The sequence below is a fragment of the Carcharodon carcharias genome, chromosome 10 (genome assembly GCF_017639515.1).
Source record: "Carcharodon carcharias isolate sCarCar2 chromosome 10, sCarCar2.pri, whole genome shotgun sequence".
NCBI lineage: Eukaryota > Metazoa > Chordata > Chondrichthyes > Lamniformes > Lamnidae > Carcharodon > Carcharodon carcharias.
Window position 1 is genome coordinate 40,429,941 of NC_054476.1, and position 26,499 is coordinate 40,456,439.

The 26,499-nt window shown below is 38.9% G+C and overlaps 2 protein-coding genes across 4 annotated transcripts in view; both read right to left on the reverse strand.

Moving 5' to 3' along the window:
- The window catches only part of LOC121283500 (uncharacterized protein DDB_G0290685-like), a 22,383-nt gene extending 4,959 nt beyond the window's left edge, over window positions 1-17,424 (reverse strand). The window contains exons 1-8 of one of the 3 annotated variants that reach the window (XM_041198153.1): window positions 17,343-17,424; window positions 15,596-15,685; window positions 13,849-13,938; window positions 12,103-12,192; window positions 8,580-8,669; window positions 5,015-5,131; window positions 3,267-3,356; window positions 2,210-2,330 (exon numbers count right to left, since the gene is read on the reverse strand). In XM_041198153.1, the coding sequence (XP_041054087.1) occupies window positions 2,248-2,330; window positions 3,267-3,356; window positions 5,015-5,131; window positions 8,580-8,669; window positions 12,103-12,192; window positions 13,849-13,938; window positions 15,596-15,685; window positions 17,343-17,385 (693 nt within the window). In that variant the 5' untranslated portion in view covers window positions 17,386-17,424 and the 3' untranslated portion in view covers window positions 2,210-2,247. The remainder of the gene's footprint in view (window positions 1-2,209; window positions 2,331-3,266; window positions 3,357-5,014; window positions 5,132-8,579; window positions 8,670-12,102; window positions 12,193-13,848; window positions 13,939-15,595; window positions 15,686-17,342) is intronic. The other 2 variants (XM_041198155.1, XM_041198154.1) reach the window with 2 other exon arrangements.
- A 5,109-nt stretch (window positions 17,425-22,533) lies between these two features.
- Window positions 22,534-26,499, reverse strand: part of LOC121282818 (uncharacterized protein DDB_G0290685-like) — a 98,272-nt gene continuing 94,306 nt past the window's right edge. Inside the window, exons 23-25 of the mRNA XM_041196633.1 lie at window positions 26,074-26,163; window positions 24,327-24,416; window positions 22,534-22,670 (exon numbers count right to left, since the gene is read on the reverse strand). Of these exons, the coding sequence (XP_041052567.1) occupies window positions 22,534-22,670; window positions 24,327-24,416; window positions 26,074-26,163 (317 nt within the window). The remainder of the gene's footprint in view (window positions 22,671-24,326; window positions 24,417-26,073; window positions 26,164-26,499) is intronic.

Genomic DNA, 26,499 nt, shown 5'->3' on the forward strand with positions numbered 1-26,499 from the left:
AGATTGTGCAGACCCTTCCAGGTGTCAGACAGCCTTCCTTTACTCTGCTAATGGGGATCGTGTTATATGCTGGAGGCACCTCCTTTGAGGAGGAAGAGAGGGGCAGAAGGGAGAGGAGGCCAGGTGTCCCTGTTCAGCTTCCAGGGGAGGGACCTGTGGGACAAGAGGTGCAGGCACAATGGGCGCAGGTCTAGCAGATAATCCAAGGCGGAAGGGGCTACAGAAGACACCACTATCAGGCTGCCAGGGTTTACAGGCAGCAATGCAGCTACCTCAATATGTCTGAGGTGCAATGCCGAAGGAGGCTCCACCTCTCAAGAGAGAACATCACCTCCATTTGCCAGATGATTGGGCCTGAGATCAGCTCCAACTATGTGGGTGGACACCTCATGCCTGTGGCTCTGAAAGTCACAATGGCCCTCAACTTCTATGCCTCCGGCTCTTTCCAGAGCTCAGTGGGGGGTCTGTGTGGAGTGTCCCAATCAGCTGTCCACAGTTGCATCAAGCTGGTGACAGAAGCTCTGTTCAGGCTGGTACTGAACTTTATTCTTTACTGCATGCTCGAGGCCAGCCAGGCTGAGCGAGCCAGAGGCTTTGCAGCAATTGCTGGGCTCCCCCGTGTCCAGGGTGCCATCGAATGCATACATGTGGCCATCAAGATGCCAGCGGGTCAGCCTTCGTCAACAGGAAGGGATTTCACTCCATGAACGTGCAGATAGTGTGTGACCACAGGATGCAGATTCTGCAACTGTGTGCAAGGTAACCTGGCAGCTCCCATGATGTATACATCCTGAGACACTCTCAAGTACCAAGGCTCTTCAGTGTTCCAGTCCGACTAGATGGATGACTGCTGGGTGACAAGGGCTATCAGTTGAAGAGGTGGCTCATGATGCCTCTCGGCCACTGCAGAACAGAGGCAGAGACGTGCTACAACACAAGTCACGGCTCCATAAGGGCGGTGGTAGAGATGACCATGGATCTGCTCGAGATGCGCTTCGGGGAGACTGTTCAGGGGGAGCACTACAATACCCCCCAAAGCGGGTATCACTGATGCCCGTTGTTGCACACTGCAGTTTCCACAATCTGGCACTGGCAAGGTTGGACCCACTAGAGGAAGACGAAATTGATGCAACTGCACAGGCCACAGATGATGAGTCCAGTGGGAGTCGGAAGATAAGGAGAACACTGAGGGTGTGGAGGCAGAACTCGGTAACATCCAGGAAGGCAGGGATACCAGGAAAGCCATTTCATTCCATTGACTGCCTTCACCATCCATTGCAATCCCGTAGTATATTGCCTTTCTCTGTACTTCCGCTAGCATGCTTTATTTCTGCTGCCTTCTCTCCATCCCTTGCTTATGATATGTTCTCTGTCCCTCACATGACATCAAACAAACGAAAGATATTTCAGCTGGAGTAATTTCAATCCTTTCTGTGAAAGGAATCTCTGCCCAATTAGACAAGTTCAATTTTTCCTCCTCAAGTCCTGTATTGATGCTGTGACATAACGAAAACAGACAGGTGGAAGGTAACTCTGCCTAAATAGACAAATCCTGATTTTCTCCAAAAGCCAGGGACTGTCTGTTTCCACTAATGGGGCAGGCCTTCAGATGCTGCAATTCTGCGTGAGTGATATCCACCCAGAGCTTGGCCGAGAAACTTCAAGTGGCACCATGTCACTCAGAGCATGGTAGGGTGAGCCAAGTAAAGACCAAATGAACAAGATTCTTCTGTTCATCTTTGGTTCGCATACTGTTCAGTGTGTCAATGTTAAAAGAAGACTGTTGGCCTGCATCATTAATGAGATTTTGCTAACTGGAACATTTTCCTACATTCTACATCAACAATACTGGGTTTTTAATAATTTGGTCAAATACTGCTTCCTCAAGGGCAGAATCTAAGCACACAAACATTGGGATCTTGATAAGGAAGGGCAGCAGCTTCAGCCGCACACCAACACATGCAACTTCCTCTCCAGGACTTACAAAAGCTGGACTTGGAAATATGTGCCCATTCCTTCACGGTCACTAGGGTGAAAACCGGGAACTCCCGCTCTTAGAGATCTGTGGATGTAACTAAACTACATGAATTGCAATGATCTCCGCCCCAGCATGACAGGCATCCCAAGGGCAATTAATGATGCCAATAAATGTATGATCTGTCAACATTGCCCAATTCCCATTGGTAAATACATGAAAACTTTGCACAACTTAAGTTTATCTTCATTCTTCCCACAGTTGGTTCCCTGCTAACTCTTTTCCTTCTTGACATTCTGAGTTGTTTCCGTTCCACTTTCAATATTCTGATCAGTTGGCGAGTCTCCAGGTCCAGCTACATGAACAAAAATATACATGCCATTGCAAACTCAGGAGGCGTGACTATAGTGCTATTGCTTTTGATCAATCCTAAAAGAATACCAGTGTATTTAATTAAGCTGAAACAAAAACAGAATTACCTGGAAAGACTCAGCAGGTCTGGCAGCATCGGCGGAGAAGAAAAGAGTTGACGTTTCGAGTCCACATGACCCTTCGACAGAACTTGAGGGGTCATGAGGACTCGAAACGTCAACTCTTTTCTTCTCCGCCGATGCTGCCAGACCTGCTGAGTTTTTCCAGGTAATTCTGTTTTTGTTTTGGATTTCCAGCATCCGCAGTTTTTTTGTTTTTAATTAAGCTTAATTTGCCTTTTTCTCAGGACATATTATTATTGCTCAGCTATGTGCTGCATTAAGGGGCTTCAGAATAAAGCGTAATTGTAACACACAGTGAATCATAACTGCTGGTAGACATATCTTGCTGCCCTGACTATATGGCTTAGCGAAAAACAATTCAATTTTGTACATTTTGTAGAGTACATCAGCCATTTCATTCCATTCACTGCCTCCACCATCCATTGCAATCCTGTAGTATATTTCCTTTCTCTGTACTTCCACTTGCATGCATTATTTTCGCTGCCTTCTATCTTTTCTGGTGTGTTCTCTGTCTTTAAACCAAAAATCATAAAAAGGAAAGATATTTCGGCTAGAGTATTTTCAATCATTTCTAGGAACGGAAAATCAACCCAATCGGACAAGCTGTTTTATTCCGCCAGAAGTCCAATATTGATGCCAATGAGCTCTGTGGATGTACCTAAACCACACGGATAGCAGCAATTCCAGAACCAGCATTAGCATCATACCAAGGACAATTAATGATGCTAATAAATGTACGATCTGTCAAAATTACCCACATCCCATTGGCAAATATATGAAAGCTTTGCGCAACTTACTATTTTCTTCATTGTTTCCACCGTCGGTTCCCTGTTCTTCCATTTTATTGTTAGGATCACTTTTAGCATTTGTAGAGTTTCCCTGCGAATCTACATGAACAAAAATATACATGCCATTGAAAACTCATTGCATACAGGCGCTGAAACTACACTGGTAATGCAGTTCAATAATCATAAAAGAATACCTATGTACTTAGTTAAGCTTAATGTGCCTTCATCTCAGGACAGATATTATTATTTCTCAGCTAAGAGCTGCATGAGGGGCCTTCAGAATAATGCAAAATTTCATCTCACAGTGAATAATAGTTCCTTGTAGGCTTCCCTCCCTTTCCTGAATATACATCAATCAATTAGCTTCAAATATTATTGGTAAAATTGTACAACGTAGATTCACATGCTAGCAACATATCCTTTTGGGTTCAAATCATTGTACCAAGAACGTACTTCAATGTAACGATACATCAATGAACTTCTACGCTGAAAAATGGATCTATTTCTGAATTCTCTATTTTGATCATTTTATCAAATATTATGACCAGTGTGTGAATTCATCATTCCATCCAAAATGAGTTAGTTTTCAGACAAGATATCTGCTCAAGTCCTGGACTGGAACATCAACACATTTCCCACTGATTGACAGACCAGGTTTCTGAATAATGGAGCTAATACATCCATGAATATGAGAAGGCACTTTGTGCTTTTGATGCTTTAGTGAAAAACAATTCATATTTTCTCCATTTCAAAGAGTACATAAGCCATTTCATTACAACTATTGCCTCCACCATCCATTGCAATCCCCTAGTATATTTACTTTCTCAGTACTTCCACTAGCATGCCTTCTTTCTGCTGACGTCTCTACAAACCCTTCTTTATTATGTGTTCTCTGTCCTTAACATAACATCAAGCAAAAAATGATATCTCAACTGGATTATTTTCAATCCTTTCTGAGAAAGGAACCTCCACCCAATTAGACAAGCTGAATTTTTGCTCCTTAAGTCCAGTATTGATAATGTGACAGAAGGAAAACAGCAAAGTGAATGCTAACTTTGTCTAAATAGACAAGTCCTGATCGGTTCCAAAGGACAGGGAATCTCCATTTGCACTAATGGGGCAGGCCTTCAGTTGCTGCAATTCTGCATGAGTGATATCCACCTAGAGCTTGGCCAAGAACCTTCCAGTGGCACCTGATCACACAGAGCATGATAGAGGGAGCCAAGAAAGGGTCCAAACAACAAGATTGTTCTGTTCACCTTTGCTTCTCATTTTGTTTAGTGTGTCAATCTTAAAAAAAACTGTTGGCCTACATCATCACTGAGCTAGGCCTACATCATCAATGAGATTTTGCTAACTGGAACATTCTCCTACATTCCACATCATCAATAAATTGTATTTCTTTTTATTTGGTTAAATACTGCTTCCTCAAGGGAATCTTCCAAATACGCAACCATTGGGATCTAGATAAGGAGGGGCAGCGGGTAGAGGGGCACACCAAAACATTCAACTTCCTCTCTAAAACTTACAAAATCCGGACTGGGAAATATGTGTCAATCCTTCATGGGCACTGGGTTGAAAACCAGAAACTGCCTCCCGATCAGCTCTGTGGATGTACCTAAACCACACGGATTGCAACAATTCCAGAACCAGCATTAGCATCATACCAAGGAGAATTAATGATGCTAATAAATGTACGATCTGTCAAAATTACCCACATCCCATCGGCAAATAAATGAAAGCTTTGCGCAACTTACCATTTTCCTCGTTCACACCATCGGTTCCCTGTTTACACTTTTCTGGATTGTCATTATGAACGCCTTCCGTTTTAGTTTTTGGTTCACTTTTATCATTTGAACAGTTTCCCTGCGAATCTACATGAACAAATATATACATGCCATTGTAAATTCATTGCATACAGGCGCTGAAACTACACTGGTAATGCAGTTCAATAATCATAAAAGAATACCTATGTATTTAGTTAAGCTTAATGTGTCTTCAACTCAGGACAGATATTAATATTTCTCAGCTAAGTGCTGCATGAGGGGCCTTCAGAATAATGCAAAATTTCATCTCACAGTGAATAATAGTTCCTTGTAGGCTTCCCTCCCTTTCCTGAATATACATCAATCAATTAGCTTCAAATATTATTGGTAAAATTGTACAAAGTAGATTCACATGCTAGCAACATATCTTTTTGGGTTCAAGTCATTGTACCAAGAACGTACTTCAATGTAACGATACATCAATGAAGTTCTACGCTGAAAAATGGATCTATTACTGAATTCTCTATTTTGATCATTTTATCAAATATTATGACCAGTGTGTGAATTCATCATTCCATCCAAAATGAGTTAGTTTGCAGAAAAGATATCTACTCAAGTCCTGGACTGGAACATCAACACATTTCCCACTGACTGACAGACCAGGTTTCTGAATAATGGAGCTAATACATCCATGAATATGAGAAGGCACTTTGTGCTTTTGATGCTTTAGTGGAAAACAATTCATATTTTCTCCATTTCAAAAAGTACATAAGCCATTTCATTACAACTATTGCCTCCACCATCCATTGCAATCCCTCAGTACATGTACTTTCTCAGTACTTCCACTAGCATGCCTTATTTCTGCTGACTTCTCTACATCCCTTCTTTATTATGTGTTCTCTGTCCTGAACATAACATCAAGCAAAAAATGATATCTCAACTGGATTATTTTCAATCCATTCTGAGAAAGGAACCTCCACCCAATTAGACAAGCTGAATTTTTGCTCCTCAAGTCCAGTATTGATAATGTGACAGAAGGAAAACAGCAAAGTGAATGCTAACTTTGTCTAAATAGACAAGTCCTGATCTGTTCCAAAGGACAGGGAATCTCCATTTGCACTAATGGGGCAGGCCTTCAGTTGCTGCAATTCTGCATGAGTGATATCCACCTAGAGCTTGGCCAAGAACATTCCAGTGGCACCTGATCACTCAGAGCATGATAGAGGGAGCCAAGAAAGGGTCCAAACAACAAGATTGTTTTGTTCACCTTTGATTCTCATTTTGTTTAGTGTGTCAATCTTAAAAAAAACTGTTGGCCTACATCATCACTGAGCTAGGCCTACATAATCAATGAGATTTTGCTAACTGGAACATTCTCCTACATTCCACATCATCAATAAATTGTATTTCTTTTTATTTGGTTAAATACTGCTTCCTCAAGGGAATCTTCCAAATACACAACCATTGGGATCTAGATAAGGAGGGGAAGCAGGTAGAGGGGCACACCAAAACATTCAACTTCCTCTCTAAGACTTACAAAATCCGGACTGGGAAATATGTGTCAATCCTTCATGGGCACTGGCTTGAAAACCAGAAACTGCCTCCCGTTCAGCTCTGTGGATGTACCTAAACCACACGGATTGCAGCAATTCCAGAACCAGCATTAGCATCATACCAAGGACAATTAATGATGCTAATAAATGTACGATCTGTCAAAATTACCCACATCCCATCGGCAAATAGATGAAAGCTTTGCGCAACTTACCATTTTCCTCGTTGTTCACACCGTCGGTTCCCTGTTTACAGTTTCTGATTGTTATTATGAACGCCTTCCGTTTTAGTTTTTGGTTCACTTTTATCATTTGAACAGTTTCCATGCGAATCTACATGAACAAAAATATACATGCCATTGTAAACTCATTGCATACAGGAGCTGAAAATACACTCATAATGCCTTTGAATAATCATAAAAGAATACCTATGTATTGAGTTAAGCTTAATGTGCCTTCATCTCTGGACAGATATTATTATTTCTCAGCTAAGTGCTGCATGAGGGGCCTTCAAATAATGCAAAATTTCATCTCACAGTGAATAATAGTTCCTTATAGGCTTGATTCCCTTTCCTGAATATACATCAATCAATTAGCATCAAATATTTTTGGTAAAATTGTACAACATAGTTTCACATGCGGCACAGGAACATACTAGCGACCTATCTTTTTGGGTTCAAATCATTGTACAAAGAATGTACTTCAATGTAACGATACATCAATGAAGTTCTACGCTGAAAAATGGATCTATTTCTGAATTCTCTATTTTGATCATTTTATCAAATAATATGACCAGTGTGTGAATTCATCATTCCATCCAAAATGGGTTAGGTTTCAGACAAGATATATGCTCAGGTCCTTGTCTGGAACATCAACATATTTCCCACTGACTGACAGACCAGGTTTCTGAATAATGGAGTTAATACTTCTATGAATATGATAAGGCACTTTGTGCTTTTGATGCTTTAGTGAAAAGCAATTCATATTTTCTCCATTTCAAAGAGTACATAATCCATTTCATTACAAGTAGTGCCTCCACCATCCATTGCATTTCCTTAATATATTTCCATTCTCAGCACTTCCACTAGCATGTGTTATTTCTACTGACTTCTCTCCATCCCTTCTTTACGATGTGTTCTCTGTCGTTAACATAACATCAAGCTAAAGAAAGATATTTCAGCTGGAGTATTTTCAATCCTTTGCTGAGAAAGGAACCTCCACCCAATTAGACAAGCTGAATTTTTGCTCCTCAAGTCCAGTATTGATGATGTGACAGAAGCAAAAGAGCAAAGTGAATGCTAACTTTGTCTAAATAGACAAGTCCTGATTGGTTCCAAAGGACAGGGAAACTCCATTTGCACTAATGGGTCAGGCCTCCAGTTGCTGCAATTCTGCATGAGTGATATCCACCTAGAGCTTGGCCAAGAACATTCCAGTGGCACCTGATCACTCAGAGCATGATATTGGGAGCATAGAAACGGTCCAACAAGAAGATTGTTTTGTTCACCTTTGCTTCTCATTTTGTTTAGTGTGTCAATCTTAAAAAGAAACTGTTGGCCTACATCATCACTGAGCTAGGCCTACATCATCAATGAGATTTTGCTAACTGGAACAATCTCCTACATTCCACATCATCAATAAATTGTATTTCTTTTTATTTGGTTAAATACTGCTTCCTCAGGGGAATCTTCCAAATACACAACCATTGGGATCTAGATAAGGAGGGGAAGCAGGTAGAGGGGCACACCAAAACATTCAACTTCCTCTCTAAGACTTACAAAATCCGGACTGGGAAATATGTGTCAATCCTTCATGGGCACTGGGTTGAAAACCAGAAACTGCCTCCCCATCAGCTCAGTGGATGTACCTAAACCACACGGAAAGCAGCAATTCCAGAACCAGCATTAGGATCATACCAAGGACAATTAATGATGCTAATAAATGTATGATCTGTCAAAATTACCCACATTCCTTCGGCAAATATATGAAAGCTTTGCGCAACTTACTATTTTCTTCATTGTTTACACCGTCGGTTCCCTGTTCTTCCATTTTATTGTTAGGATCACTTTTAGCATTTGTAGAGTTACCCTGCGAATCTACATGAACAAAAATATACATGCTATTGTAAACTCATTGCATACAGGCGCTGAAACTACACTGTTAATGCAGTTCAATACTCATAAAAGAATACCTATGTATTTAGTTAAGCTTAATGTGTCTTCATCTCAGGACAGATATTAATATTTCTCAGCTAAGTGCTGCATGAGGGGCCTTCAGAATAATGCAAAATTTCATCTCACAGTGAATAATAGTTCCTTGTAGGATAACCTCCCATTCCTGAATATACATCAATCAATTAGCTTCAAATATTATTGGTAAAATTTTACAACTTAGATTCACATGCTAGCAACATATCTGTTTGGGTTCAAGTCATTGTACCAAGAACGTACTTCAATGTAACGATACATCAATGAAGTTCTACGCTGAAAAATGGATCTATTTCTGAATTCTCTATTTTGATCATTTTATCAAATATTATGACCAGTGTGTGAATTCATCATTCCATCCAAAATGAGTTATTTTTCAGACAAGATATCTGCTCAAGTCCTGGACTGGAACATCAACACATTTCCCACTGACTGACAGACCAGGTTTCTGAATAATGGAGCTAATACATCCATGAATATGAGAAGAAACTTTGTGCTTTTGATGCTTTAGTGGAAAACAATTCATATTTTCTCCACTTCAAGAGTACACAAGCCATTTCATTACAACAATTGCCTCCACCATCCATTGCAATCCCTCAGTATATGTACTTTCTCAGTACTTCCACTAGCATGCCTTATTTCTGCTGACTTCTCTACATCCCTTCTTTATTATGTGTTCTCTGTCCTTAACATAACATCAAGCAAAAAATGATATCTCAACTGGATTATTTTCAATCCTTTCTGAGAAAGGAACCTCCACCCAATTAGACAAGCTGAATTTTTGCTCCTCGAGTCCAGTATTGATAATGTGACAGAAGGAAAACATCAAAGTGAATGCTAACTTTGTCTAAACAGACAAGTCCTGATCGGTTCCAAAGGACAGGGAATCTCCATTTGCACTAATGGGGCAGGCCTTCAGTTGCTGCAATTCTGCATGAGTGATATCCACCTAGAGCTTGGCCAAGAACATTCCAGTGGCACCTGATCACTCAGAGCATGATAGAGGGAGCCAAGAAAGGGTCCAAACAACAAGATTGTTCTGTTCACCTTTGCTTCTCATTTTGTTTAGTGTGTCAATCTTAAAAAAAACTGTTGGCCTACATCATCACTGAGCTAGGCCTACATCATCAATGAGATTTTGCTAACTGGAACATTCTCCTACATTCCACATCATCAATAAATTGTATTTCTTTTTATTTGGTTAAATACTGCTTTCTCAAGGGAATCTTCCAAATACACAACCATTGGGATCTAGATAAGGAGGGGCAGCAGGTAGAGGGGCACACCAAAACATTCAACTTCCTCTCTAAAACTTACAAAATCCGGACTGGGAAATATGTGTCAATCCTTCATGGGCACTGGCTTGAAAACCAGAAACTGCCTCCCGATCAGCTCTGTGGATGTACCTAAACCACACGGATTGCAGCAATTCCAGAACCAGCATTAGCATCATACCAAGGACAATTAATGATGCTAATAAATGTACGATCTGTCAAAATTACCCACATCCCATCGGCAAATAGATGAAAGCTTTGCGCAACTTACCATTTTCCTCGTTGTTCACACCGTCGGTTCCCTGCTTACAGTTTTCTGGATTGTTATTATGAACGCCTTCCGTTTTAGTTTTTGGTTCACTTTTATCATTTGAACAGTTTCCATGCGAATCTACATGAACAAAAATATACATGCCATTGTAAAGTCATTGCATACAGGCGCTGAAACTACACTGATAATGCAGTTCAATAATAATAAAAGAATACCTATGTATTTAGTTAAGCTTAATGTGTCTTCATCTCAGGACAGATATTATTATTTCTCAGCAAAGTGCTGCATGAGGGGCCTTCAGAATAATGCAAAATTTCATCTCACAGTGAATAATAGTTCCTTGTAGGCTTCCCTCCCTTTCCTGAATATACATCAATCAATTAGCTTCAAATATTATTGGTAAAATTTTACAACGCAGATTCACATGCTAGCAACATATCTTTTTGGGTTCAAATCATTGTACCAAGAACGTACTTCAATGTAACGATACATCAATGAAGTTCTACGCTGAAAAATGGATCTATTTCTGAATTCTCTATTTTGATCATTTTATCAAATATTATGACCAGTGTGTGAATTCATCATTCCATCCAAAATGAGTTAATTTTCAGACAAGATATCTGCTCAAGTCCTGGACTGGAACATCAACACATTTCCCACTGACTTACAGACCAGGTTTCTGAATAATGGAGCTAATACATCCATGAATATGAGAAGGAACTTTGTGCTTTTGATCCTTTAGTGGAAAACAATTCATATTTTCTCCATTTCAAAGAGTACATAAGCCATTTCATTACAACTATTGCCTCCACCATCCATTGCAATCCCTCAGTATATGTACTTTCTCAGTACTTCCACTAGCATGCCTTATTTCTGCTGACTTCTCTACATCCCTTCTTTATTATGTGTTCTCTGTCCTTAACATAACATCAAGCAAAAAATGATATCTCAACTGGATTATTTTCAATCCTTTCTGAGAAAGGAAACTCCACCCAATTAGACAAGCTGAATTTTTGCTCCTCAAGTCCAGTATTGATAATGTGACAGAAAGAAAACAGCAAAGTGAATGCTAACTTTGTCTAAATAGACAAGTCCTGATCTGTTCCAAAGGACAGGGAATCTCCATTTGCACTAATGGGGCAGGCCTTCAGTTGCTGCAATTCTGCATGAGTGATATCCACCTAGAGCTTGGCCAAGAACATTCCAGTGGCACCTGATCACTCAGAGCATGATAGAGGGAGCCAAGAAAGGGTCCAAACAACAAGATTGTTCTGTTCACCTTTGCTTCTCATTTTGTTTAGTGTGTCAATCTTAAAAAAAACTGTTGGCCTACATCATCACTGAGCTAGGCCTACATCATCAATGAGATTTTGCTAACTGGAACATTCTCCTACATTCCACATCATCAATAAATTGTATTTCTTTTTATTTGGTTAAATACTGCTTCCTCAAGGGAATCTTCCAAATACACAACCATTGGGATCTAGATAAGGAGGGGCAGCAGGTAGAGGGGCACACCAAAACATTCAACTTCCTCTCTAAGACTTACAAAATCCGGACTGGGAAATATGTGTCAATCCTTCATGGGCACTGGCTTGAAAACCAGAAACTGCCTCCCGATCAGCTCTGTGGATGTACCTAAACCACACGGATTGCAACAATTCCAGAACCAGCATTAGCATCATACCAAGGACAATTAATGATGCTAATAAATGTACGATCTGTCAAAATTACCCACATCCCATCGGCAAATATATGAAAGCTTTGCGCAACTTACTATTTTCTTCATTGTTTACACCGTCGGTTCCCTGTTCTTCCATTTTATTGTTAGGATCACTTTTAGCATTTGTAGAGTTTCCCTGCGAATCTACATGAACAAAAATATACATGCCATTGTAAACTCATTGCATACAGGCGCTGAAACTACACTGTAATGCAGTTCAATAATCATAAAAGAATACCTATGTATTTAGTTAAGCTTAATGTGTCTTCATCTCAGGACAGATATTATTATTTCTCAGCTAAGTGCTGCATGAGGGGCCTTCAGAATAATGCAAAATTTCATCTCACAGTGAATAATAGTTCCTTGTAGGCTTACCTCCCTTTCCTGAATATACATCAATCAATTAGCTTCAAATATTATTGGTAAAATTTTACAACTTAGATTCACATGCTAGCAACATATCTTTTTGGGTTCAAATCATTGTACCAAGAACGTACTTCAATGTAACGATACATCAATGAAGTTCTACGCTGAAAAATGGATCTATTTCTGAATTCTCTATTTTGATCATTTTATCAAATATTATGACCAGTGTGTGAATTCATCATTCCATCCAAAATGAGTTAATTTTCAGACAAGATATCTGCTCAAGTCCTGGACTGGAACATCAACACATTTCCCACTGACTTACAGACCAGGTTTCTGAATAATGGAGCTAATACATCCATGAATATGATAAGGCACTTTGTGCTTTTGATGCTTTAGTGGAAAACAATTCATATTTTCTCCATTTCAAAGAGTACATAAGCCATTTCATTACAACTATTGCCTCCACCATCCATTGCAATCCCTTAGTATATTTCCTTTCTCAGTACTTCCACTAGCATGCCTTATTTCTACTGACTTCTCTACATCCCTTCTTTATTATGTGTTCTCTGTCCTTAACATAACATCAAGCAAAAATTGATATCTCAACGGGATTATTTTCAATCCTTTCTGAGAAAGGAACCTCCACCCAATTAGACAAGCTGAATTTTTGCTGCTCAAGTCCAGTATTGATGATGTGACAGAAAGATAACAGCAAAGTGAATGCTAACTTTGTCTAAATAGACAAGTCCTGATCTGTTCCAAAGGACAGGGAATCTCCATTTGCACTAATGGGGCAGGCCTTCAGTTGCTGCAATTCTGCATGAGTGATATCCACCTAGAGCTTGGCCAAGAACATTCCAGTGGCACCTGATCACTCAGAGCATGATAGAGGGAGCCAAGAAAGGGTCCAAACAACAAGATTGTTCTGTTCACCTTTGCTTCTCATTTTGTTTAGTGTGTCAATCTTAAAAAAAACTGTTGGCCTACATCATCACCGAGCTAGGCCTACATCATCAATGAGATTTTGCTAACTGGAACATTCTCCTACATTCCACATCATCAATAAATTGTATTTCTTCTTATTTGGTTAAATACTGCTTCCTCAAGGGAATCTTCCAAATACACAACCAATGGGATCTAGATAAGGAGGGGCAGCAGGTAGAGGGGCACACCAAAACATTCAACTTCCTCTCTAAGACTTACAAAATCCGGACTGGGAAATATGTGTCAATCCTTCATGGGCACTGGCTTGAAAACCAGAAACTGCCTCCCGATCAGCTCTGTGGATGTACCTAAACCACACGGATTGCAGCAATTCCAGAACCAGCATTAGCATCATACCAAGGACAATTAATGATGCTAATAAATGTACGATCTGTCAAAATTACCCACATTCCTTCGGCAAATATATGAAAGCTTTGCGCAACTTACTATTTTCTTCATTGTTTACACCGTCGGTTCCCTGTTCTTCCATTTTATTGTTAGGATCACTTTTAGCATTTGTAGAGTTTCCCTGCGAATCTACATGAACAAAAATATACATGCTATTGTAAACTCATTGCATACAGGCGCTGAAACTACACTGTTAATGCAGTTCAATAATCATAAAAGAATACCTATGTATTTAGTTAAGCTTAATGTGTCTTCATCTCAGGACAGATATTAATATTTCTCAGCTAAGTGCTGCATGAGGGGCCTTCAGAATAATGCAAAATTTCATCTCACAGTGAATAATAGTTCCTTGTAGGCTACCCTCCCTTTCCTGAATATACATCAATCAATTAGCTTCAAATATTATTGGTAAAATTGTACAACGTAGATTCACATGCTAGCAACATATCTTTTTGGGTTCAAATCATTGTACCAAGAACGTACTTCAATGTAACGATACATCAATGAAGTTCTACGCTGAAAAATGGATCTATTTCTGAATTCTCTATTTTGATCATTTTATCAAATATTATGACCAGTGTGTGAATTCATCATTCCATCCAAAATGAGTTAGTTTTCAGACAAGATATCTGCTCAAGTCCTGGACTGGAACATCAACACATTTCCCACTGACTTACAGACCAGGTTTCTGAATAATGGAGTTAATACTTCGATGAATATGAGAAGGCACTTTGTGCTTTTGATGCTTTAGTGGAAAACAATTCATATTTTCTCCATTTCAAAGAGTACATAAGCCATTTCATTACAACTATTGCCTCCACCATCCATTGCAATCCCTTAGTATATTTACTTTCTCAGTACTTCCACTAGCATGTGTTATTTCTACTGACTTCTCTCCATCCCTTCTTTATTATGTGTTCTCTGTCCTTAACATAACATCAGGCAAAAGAAAGATATTTCAGCTGGAGTATTTTCAGTCCTTTCTGAGAATGGAACCTCCACCCAATTAGACAAGCTGAATTTTTGCTCCTCGAATCCAGTATTGATGATGTGACAGAAGGAAAACAAAAAAGTCAATGCTAAATTTGTCTACATAGACAAGTTCTGATCAGTTCCTAAGGACATGGAATCTCCATTTGCACTAATGGGGCAGGCCTTCAGTTGATGCAATTCTGCATGAGTGATATCCACATAGAGCTTGGTCAAGAACCTCCAAGTGGCACCAGCTCACTCAGAGCATGGTAGAGGAATCAAGAAAGGGTCCAAACGACAAGATTGTTCTGTTCACCTTTGCTTCTCATTTTGTTTGGTGAGTCAATCTTAAAAAAAACTGTTGGCCTACATCATCACTGAGCTAGGCCTACATCATCAATGAGATTTTGCTAACTGGAACATTCTTCTACATTCCACATCATCAATAAATTGTATTTCTTTTTATTTGGTTAAATACTGCTTCCTCAAGGGAATCTTCCAAATACACAACCATTGGGATCTAGATAAGGAGGGGCAGCAGGTAGAGGGGCACACCAAAGCATTCAACTTCCTCTCTAAGACTTACAAAATCCGGACTTGGAAATATGTGTCAATCCTTCATGGGCACTGGCTTGAAAACCAGAAACTGCCTCCCGATCAGCTCTGTGGATGTACCTAAACCACACGGATTGCAGCAATTCCAGAACCAGCATTAGCATCATACCAAGGACAATTAATGATGCTAATAAATGTACGATCTGTCAAAATTACCCACATTCCTTCGGCAAATATATGAAAGCTTTGCGCAACTTACTATTTTCTTCATTGTTTACACCGTCGGTTCCCTGTTCTTCCATTTTATTGTTAGGATCACTTTTAGCATTTGTAGAGTTACCCTGCGAATCTACATGAACAAAAATATACATGCTATTGTAAACTCATTGCATACAGGCGCTGAAACTACACTGTTAATGCAGTTCAATACTCATAAAAGAATACCTATGTATTTAGTTAAGCTTAATGTGTCTTCATCTCAGGACAGATATTAATATTTCTCAGCTAAGTGCTGCATGAGGGGCCTTCAGAATAATGCAAAATTTCATCTCACAGTGAATAATAGTTCCTTGTAGGATAACCTCCCATTCCTGAATATACATCAATCAATTAGCTTCAAATATTATTGGTAAAATTTTACAACTTAGATTCACATGCTAGCAACATATCTGTTTGGGTTCAAGTCATTGTACCAAGAACGTACTTCAATGTAACGATACATCAATGAAGTTCTACGCTGAAAAATGGATCTATTTCTGAATTCTCTATTTTGATCATTTTATCAAATATTATGACCAGTGTGTGAATTCATCATTCCATCCAAAATGAGTTAATTTTCAGACAAGATATCTGCTCAAGTCCTGGACTGGAACATCAACACATTTCCCACTGACTTACAGACCAGGTTTCTGAATAATGGAGCTAATACATCCATGAATATGAGAAGGAACTTTGTGCTTTTGATCCTTTAGTGGAAAACAATTCATATTTTCTCCATTTCAAAGAGTACATAAGCCATTTCATTACAACTATTGCCTCCACCATCCATTGCAATCCCTTAGTATATTTCCTTTCTCAGCACTTCCACTAGCATGTGTTCTTTCTACTGACTTCTCTCCATCCCTTCTTTATTATGTGTTCTCTGTCGTTAACATAACATCAAGCAAAAATTGATATCTCAACTGGATTATTTTCAATCCTTTCTGAGAAAGGAAACTCCACCCAATTAGACAAGCTGAATTTTTGCTCCTCAAGTCCAGTATTGATAATGTGACAGAAAGAAAACAGCAAAGTGAATGCTAACTTTGTCTAAATAGACAAGTCCTGATGTGTTCCAAAGGACAGGGAATCTCCATTTGCACTAATGGGGCAGGCCTTCAGTTGCTGCAATTCTGCATGAGTGATATCCACCTAGAGCTTGGCCAAGAACATTCCAGTGGCACCTGATCACTCAGAGCATGATAGAGGGAGCCAAGAAAGGGTCCAAACAACAAGATTGTTCTGTTCACCTTTGCTTCTCATTTTGTTTAGTGTGTCAATCTTAAAAAAAACTGTTGGCCTACATCATCACTGAGCTAGGCCTACATCATCAATGAGATTTTGCTAACTGGAACATTCTCCTACATTCCACATCATCAATAAATTGTATTTCTTTTTATTTGGTTAAATACTGCTTCCTCAAGGGAATCTTCCAAATACGCAACCATTGGGATCTAGATAAGGAGGGGCAGCAGGTAGAGGGGCACACCAAAACATTCAACTTCCTCTCTAAGACTTACAAAATCCGGACTGGGAAATATGTGTCAATCCTTCATGGGCACTGGCTTGAAAACCAGAAACTGCCTCCCGATCAGCTCTGTGGATGTACCTAAACCACACGGATTGCAGCAATTCCAGAACCAGCATTAGCATCATACCAAGGACAATTAATGATGCTAATAAATGTACGATCTGTCAAAATTACCCACATTCCTTCGGCAAATATATGAAAGCTTTGCGCAACTTACTATTTTCTTCATTGTTTACACCGTCGGTTCCCTGTTCTTCCATTTTATTGTTAGGATCACTTTTAGCATTTGTAGAGTTACCCTGCGAATCTACATGAACAAAAATATACATGCTATTGTAAACTCATTGCATACAGGCGCTGAAACTACACTGTTAATGCAGTTCAATACTCATAAAAGAATACCTATGTATTTAGTTAAGCTTAATGTGTCTTCATCTCAGGACAGATATTAATATTTCTCAGCTAAGTGCTGCATGAGGGGCCTTCAGAATAATGCAAAATTTCATCTCACAGTGAATAATAGTTCCTTGTAGGATAACCTCCCATTCCTGAATATACATCAATCAATTAGCTTCAAATATTATTGGTAAAATTTTACAACTTAGATTCACATGCTAGCAACATATCTGTTTGGGTTCAAGTCATTGTACCAAGAACGTACTTCAATGTAACGATACATCAATGAAGTTCTACGCTGAAAAATGGATCTATTTCTGAATTCTCTATTTTGATCATTTTATCAAATATTATGACCAGTGTGTGAATTCATCATTCCATCCAAAATGAGTTATTTTTCAGACAAGATATCTGCTCAAGTCCTGGACTGGAACATCAACACATTTCCCACTGACTGACAGACCAGGTTTCTGAATAATGGAGCTAATACATCCATGAATATGAGAAGAAACTTTGTGCTTTTGATGCTTTAGTGGAAAACAATTCATATTTTCTCCACTTCAAGAGTACATAAGCCATTTCATTACAACTATTGCCTCCACCATCCATTGCAATCCCTCAGTATATGTACTTTCTCAGTACTTCCACTAGCATGCCTTATTTCTGCTGACTTCTCTACATCCCTTCTTTATTATGTGTTCTCTGTCCTTAACATAACATCAAGCAAAAAATGATATCTCAACTGGATTATTTTCAATCCTTTCTGAGAAAGGAACCTCCACCCAATTAGACAAGCTGAATTTTTGCTCCTCGAGTCCAGTATTGATAATGTGACAGAAGGAAAACATCAAAGTGAATGCTAACTTTGTCTAAACAGACAAGTCCTGATCTGTTCCAAAGGATAGGGAATCTCCATTTGCACTAATGGGGCAGGCCTTCAGTTGCTGCAATTCTGCATGAGTGATATCCACCTAGAGCTTGGCCAAGAACATTCCAGTGGCACCTGATCACTCAGAGCATGATAGAGGGAGCCAAGAAAGGGTCCAAACAACAAGATTGTTCTGTTCACCTTTGCTTCTCATTTTGTTTAGTGTGTCAATCTTAAAAAAAACTGTTGGCCTACATCATCACTGAGCTAGGCCTACATCATCAATGAGATTTTGCTAACTGGAACATTCTCCTACATTCCACATCATCAATAAATTGTATTTCTTTTTATTTGGTTAAATACTGCTTCCTCAAGGGAATCTTCCAAATACACAACCATTGGGATCTAGATAAGGAGGGGCAGCAGGTAGAGGGGCACACCAAAACATTCAACTTCCTCTCTAAGACTTACAAAATCCGGACTGGGAAATATGTGTCAATCCTTCATGGGCACTGGCTTGAAAACCAGAAACTGCCTCCCGATCAGCTCTGTGGATGTACCTAAACCACACGGATTGCAGCAATTCCAGAACCAGCATTAGCATCATACCAAGGACAATTAATGATGCTAATAAATGTACGATCTGTCAAAATTACCCACATTCCTTCGGCAAATATATGAAAGCTTTGCGCAACTTACTATTTTCTTCATTGTTTACACCGTCGGTTCCCTGTTCTTCCATTTTATTGTTAGGATCACTTTTAGCATTTGTAGAGTTACCCTGCGAATCTACATGAACAAAAATATACATGCTATTGTAAACTCATTGCATACAGGCGCTGAAACTACACTGTTAATGCAGTTCAATACTCATAAAAGAATACCTATGTATTTAGTTAAGCTTAATGTGTCTTCATCTCAGGACAGATATTAATATTTCTCAGCTAAGTGCTGCATGAGGGGCCTTCAGAATAATGCAAAATTTCATCTCACAGTGAATAATAGTTCCTTGTAGGATAACCTCCCATTCCTGAATATACATCAATCAATTAGCTTCAAATATTATTGGTAAAATTTTACAACTTAGATTCACATGCTAGCAACATATCTGTTTGGGTTCAAGTCATTGTACCAAGAACGTACTTCAATGTAACGATACATCAATGAAGTTCTACGCTGAAAAATGGATCTATTTCTGAATTCTCTATTTTGATCATTTTATCAAATATTATGACCAGTGTGTGAATTCATCATTCCATCCAAAATGAGTTATTTTTCAGACAAGATATCTGCTCAAGTCCTGGACTGGAACATCAACACATTTCCCACTGACTGACAGACCAGGTTTCTGAATAATGGAGCTAATACATCCATGAATATGAGAAGAAACTTTGTGCTTTTGATGCTTTAGTGGAAAACAATTCATATTTTCTCCACTTCAAGAGTACATAAGCCATTTCATTACAACTATTGCCTCCACCATCCATTGCAATCCCTCAGTATATGTACTTTCTCAGTACTTCCACTAGCATGCCTTATTTCTGCTGACTTCTCTACATCCCTTCTTTATTATGTGTTCTCTGTCCTTAACATAACATCAAGCAAAAAATGATATCTCAACTGGATTATTTTCAATCCTTTCTGAGAAAGGAACCTCCACCCAATTAGACAAGCTGAATTTTTGCTCCTCGAGTCCAGTATTGATAATGTGACAGAAGGAAAACATCAAAGTGAATGCTAACTTTGTCTAAACAGACAAGTCCTGATCTGTTCCAAAGGATAGGGAATCTCCATTTGCACTAATGGGGCAGGCCTTCAGTTGCTGCAATTCTGCATGAGTGATATCCACCTAGAGCTTGGCCAAGAACATTCCAGTGGCACCTGATCACTCAGAGCATGATAGAGGGAGCCAAGAAAGGGTCCAAACAACAAGATTGTTCTGTTCACCTTTGCTTCTCATTTTGTTTAGTGTGTCAATCTTAAAAAAAACTGTTGGCCTACATCATCACCGAGCTAGGCCTACATCATCAATGAGATTTTGCTAACTGGAACATTCTCCTACATTCCACATCATCAATAAATTGTATTTCTTCTTATTTGGTTAAATACTGCTTCCTCAAGGGAATCTTCCAAATACACAACCAATGGGATCTAGATAAGGAGGGGCAGCAGGTAGAGGGGCACACCAAAACATTCAACTTCCTCTCTAAGACTTACAAAATCCGGACTGGGAAATATGTGTCAATCCTTCATGGGCACTGGCTTGAAAACCAGAAACTGCCTCCCGATCAGCTCTGTGGATGTACCTAAACCACACGGATTGCAGCAATTCCAGAACCAGCATTAGCATCATACCAAGGACAATTAATGATGCTAATAAATGTACGATCTGTCAAAATTACCCACATTCCTTCGGCAAATATATGAAAGCTTTGCGCAACTTACTATTTTCTTCATTGTTTACACCGTCGGTTCCCTGTTCTTCCATTTTATTGTTAGGATCACTTTTAGCATTTGTAGAGTTACCCTGCGAATCTACATGAACAAAAATATACATGCTATTGTAAACTCATTGCATACAGGCGCTGAAACTACACTGTTAATGCAGTTCAATACTCATAAAAGAATACCTATGTATTTAGTTAAGCTTAATGTGTCTTCATCTCAGGACAGATATTAATATTTCTCAGCTAAGTGCTGCATGAGGGGCCTTCAGAATAATGCAAAATTTCATCTCACAGTGAATAATAGTTCCTTGTAGGATAACCTCCCATTCCTGAATATACATCAATCAATTAGCTTCAAATATTATTGGTAAAATTTTACAACTTAGATTCACATGCTAGCAACATATCTGTTTGGGTTCAAGTCATTGTACCAAGAACGTACTTCAATGTAACGATACATCAATGAAGTTCTACGCTGAAAAATGGATCTATTTCTGAATTCTCTATTTTGATCATTTTATCAAATATTATGACCAGTGTGTGAATTCATCATTCCATCCAAAATGAGTTATTTTTCAGACAAGATATCTGCTCAAGTCCTGGACTGGAACATCAACACATTTCCCACTGACTGACAGACCAGGTTTCTGAATAATGGAGCTAATACATCCATGAATATGAGAAGAAACTTTGTGCTTTTGATGCTTTAGTGGAAAACAATTCATATTTTCTCCACTTCAAGAGTACATAAGCCATTTCATTACAACTATTGCCTCCACCATCCATTGCAATCCCTCAGTATATGTACTTTCTCAGTACTTCCACTAGCATGCCTTATTTCTGCTGACTTCTCTACATCCCTTCTTTATTATGTGTTCTCTGTCCTTAACATAACATCAAGCAAAAAATGATATCTCAACTGGATTATTTTCAATCCTTTCTGAGAAAGGAACCTCCACCCAATTAGACAAGCTGAATTTTTGCTCCTCGAGTCCAGTATTGATAATGTGACAGAAGGAAAACATCAAAGTGAATGCTAACTTTGTCTAAACAGACAAGTCCTGATCTGTTCCAAAGGATAGGGAATCTCCATTTGCACTAATGGGGCAGGCCTTCAGTTGCTGCAATTCTGCATGAGTGATATCCACCTAGAGCTTGGCCAAGAACATTCCAGTGGCACCTGATCACTCAGAGCATGATAGAGGGAGCCAAGAAAGGGTCCAAACAACAAGATTGTTCTGTTCACCTTTGCTTCTCATTTTGTTTAGTGTGTCAATCTTAAAAAAAACTGTTGGCCTACATCATCACCGAGCTAGGCCTACATCATCAATGAGATTTTGCTAACTGGAACATTCTCCTACATTCCACATCATCAATAAATTGTATTTCTTCTTATTTGGTTAAATACTGCTTCCTCAAGGGAATCTTCCAAATACACAACCAATGGGATCTAGATAAGGAGGGGCAGCAGGTAGAGGGGCACACCAAAACATTCAACTTCCTCTCTAAGACTTACAAAATCCGGACTGGGAAATATGTGTCAATCCTTCATGGGCACTGGCTTGAAAACCAGAAACTGCCTCCCGATCAGCTCTGTGGATGTACCTAAACCACACGGATTGCAGCAATTCCAGAACCAGCATTAGCATCATACCAAGGACAATTAATGATGCTAATAAATGTACGATCTGTCAAAATTACCCACATTCCTTCGGCAAATATATGAAAGCTTTGCGCAACTTACTATTTTCTTCATTGTTTACACCGTCGGTTCCCTGTTCTTCCATTTTATTGTTAGGATCACTTTTAGCATTTGTAGAGTTACCCTGCGAATCTACATGAACAAAAATATACATGCTATTGTAAACTCATTGCATACAGGCGCTGAAACTACACTGTTAATGCAGTTCAATACTCATAAAAGAATACCTATGTATTTAGTTAAGCTTAATGTGTCTTCATCTCAGGACAGATATTATTATTTCTCAGCTAAGTGCTGCATGAGGGGCCTTCAGAATAATGCAAAATTTCATCTCACAGTGAATAATAGTTCCTTGTAGGATACCTCCCATTCCTGAATATACATCAATCAATTAGCTTCAAATATTATTGGTAAAATTTTACAACTTAGATTCACATGCTAGCAACATATCTGTTTGGGTTCAAGTCATTGTACCAAGAACGTACTTCAATGTAACGATACATCAATGAAGTTCTACGCTGAAAAATGGATCTATTTCTGAATTCTCTATTTTGATCATTTTATCAAATATTATGACCAGTGTGTGAATTCATCATTCCATCCAAAATGAGTTATTTTTCAGACAAGATATCTGCTCAAGTCCTGGACTGGAACATCAACACATTTCCCACTGACTGACAGACCAGGTTTCTGAATAATGGAGCTAATACATCCATGAATATGAGAAGGAACTTTGTGCTTTTGATGCTTTAGTGGAAAACAATTCATATTTTCTCCACTTCAAAGAGTACATAAGCCATTTCATTACAACTATTGCCTCCACCATCCATTGCAATCCCTTAGTATATGTACTTTCTCAGTACTTCCACTAGCATGCCTTATTTCTGCTGACTTCTCTACATCCCTTCTTTATTATGTGTTCTCTGTCCTTAACATAACATCAAGCAAAAAATGATATCTCAACTGGATTATTTTCAATCCTTTCTGAGAAAGGAACCTCCACCCAATTAGACAAGCTGAATTTTTGCTCCTCGAGTCCAGTATTGATAATGTGACAGAAGGAAAACAGCAAAGTGAATGCTAACTTTGTCTAAACAGACAAGTCCTGATCTGTTCCAAAGGACAGGGAATCTCCATTTGCACTAATGGGGCAGGCCTTCAGTTGCTGCAATTCTGCATGAGTGATATCCACCTAGAGCTTGGCCAAGAACATTCCAGTGGCACCTGATCACTCAGAGCATGATAGAGGGAGCCAAGAAAGGGTCCAAACAACAAGATTGTTCTGTTCACCTTTGCTTCTCATTTTGTTTAGTGTGTCAATCTTAAAAAAAACTGTTGGCCTACATCATCACTGAGCTAGGCCTACATCATCAATGAGATTTTGCTAACTGGAACATTCTCCTACATTCCACATCATCAATAAATTGTATTTCTTTTTATTTGGTTAAATACTGCTTCGACAAGGGAATCTTCCAAATACACAAACATTGGGATCTAGATAAGGAGATGCAGCAGGTAGAGGGGCACACCAAAACATTCAACTTCCTCTCTAAGACTTACAAAATACGGACTTGGAAATATGTATCAATCCTTCATGGGCACTGGCTTGAAAACCAGAAACTGCCTCCCGATCAGCTCTGTGGATGTACCTAAACCACACGGATTGCAGCAATTCCAGAACCAGCATTAGCATCATACCAAGGACAATTAATGATGCTAATAAATGTACGATCTGTCAAAATTACCCACATTCCTTCGGCAAATATATGAAAGCTTTGCGCAACTTACTATTTTCTTCATTGTTTACACCGTCGGTTCCCTGTTCTTCCATTTTATTGTTAGGATCACTTTTAGCATTTGTAGAGTTTCCCTGCGAATCTACATGAACAAAAATATACATGCCATTGTAAACTCATTGCATACAGGCGCTGAAACTACACTGGTAATGCAGTTCAATAATCATAAAAGAATACCTATGTATTTAGTTAAGCTTAATGTGCCTTCATCTCAGGACAGATATTATTATTTCTCAGCTAAGTGCTGCATGAGGGGCCTTCAGAATAATGCAAAATTTCATCTCACAGTGAATAATAGTTCCTTGTAGGCTTCCCTCCCTTTCCTGAATATACATCAATCAATTAGCTTCAAATATTATTGGTAAAATTGTACAACGTAGATTCACATGCTAGCAACATATCTTTTTGGGTTCAAATCATTGTACCAAGAACGTACTTCAATGTAACGATACATCAATGAAGTTCTACGCTGAAAAATGGATCTATTTCTGAATTCTCTATTTTGATCATTTTATCAAATATTATGACCAGTGTGTGAATTCATCATTCCATCCAAAATGAGTTAGGTTTCAGACAAGATATCTGCTCAAGTCCTGGACTGGAACATCAACACATTTCCCACTGACTGACAGACCAGGTTTCTGAATAATGGAGCTAATACATCCATGAATATGAGAAGGCACTTTGTGCTTTTGATGCTTTAGTGGAAAACAATTCATATTTTCTCCATTTCAAAGAGTACATAAGCCATTTCATTACAACTATTGCCTCCACCATCCATTGCAATCCCTTAGTATATATACTTTCTCAGTACTTCCACTAGCATGCCTTATTTCTGCTGACATCTCTACATCCCTTCTTTATTATGTGTTCTCTGTCCTTAACATAACATCAAGCAAAAATTGATATCTCAACTGGATTATTTTCAATCCTTTCTGAGAAAGGAACCTCCACCCAATTAGACAAGCTGAATTTTTGCTCCTCAAGTCCAGTATTGATAATGTGACAGAAGGAAAACAGCAAAGTGAATGCTAACTTTGTCTAAATAGACAAGTCCTGATCTGTTCCAAAGGACAGGGAATCTCCATTTGCACTAATGGGGCAGGCCTTCAGTTGCTGCAATTCTGCATGAGTGATATCCACCTAGAGCTTGGCCAAGAACATTCCAGTGGCACCTGATCACTCAGAGCATGATAGAGGGAGCCAAGAAAGGGTCCAAACAACAAGATTGTTCTGTTCACCTTTGCTTCTCATTTTGTTTAGTGTGTCAATCTTAAAAAAAACTGTTGGCCTACATCATCACTGAGCTAGGCCTACATCATCAATGAGATTTTGCTAACTGGAACATTCTCCTACATTCCACATCATCAATAAATTGTATTTCTTTTTATTTGGTTAAATACTGCATCCTCAAGGGAATCTTCCAAATACACAACCATTGTGATCTAGATAAGGAGGGGAAGCAGGTAGAGGGGCACACCAAAACATTCAACTTCCTCTCTAAGACTTACAAAATCCGGACTTGGAAATATGTGTCAATCCTTCATGGGCACTGGGTTGAAAACCAGAAACTGCCTCCCGATCAGCTCTGTGGATGTACCTAAACCACACGGATTGCAGCAATTCCAGAACCAGCATTAGCATCATACCAAGGACAATTAATGATGCTAATAAATGTACGATCTGTCAAAATTACCCACATTCCTTCGGCAAATATATGAAAGCTTTGCGCAACTTACTATTTTCTTCATTGTTTACACCGTCGGTTCCCTGTTCTTCCATTTTATTGTTAGGATCACTTTTAGCATTTGTAGAGTTACCCTGCGAATCTACATGAACAAAAATATACATGCTATTGTAAACTCATTGCATACAGGCGCTGAAACTACACTGTTAATGCAGTTCAATACTCATAAAAGAATACCTATGTATTTAGTTAAGCTTAATGTGTCTTCATCTCAGGACAGATATTAATATTTCTCAGCTAAGTGCTGCATGAGGGGCCTTCAGAATAATGCAAAATTTCATCTCACAGTGAATAATAGTTCCTTGTAGGATAACCTCCCATTCCTGAATATACATCAATCAATTAGCTTCAAATATTATTGGTAAAATTTTACAACTTAGATTCACATGCTAGCAACATATCTGTTTGGGTTCAAGTC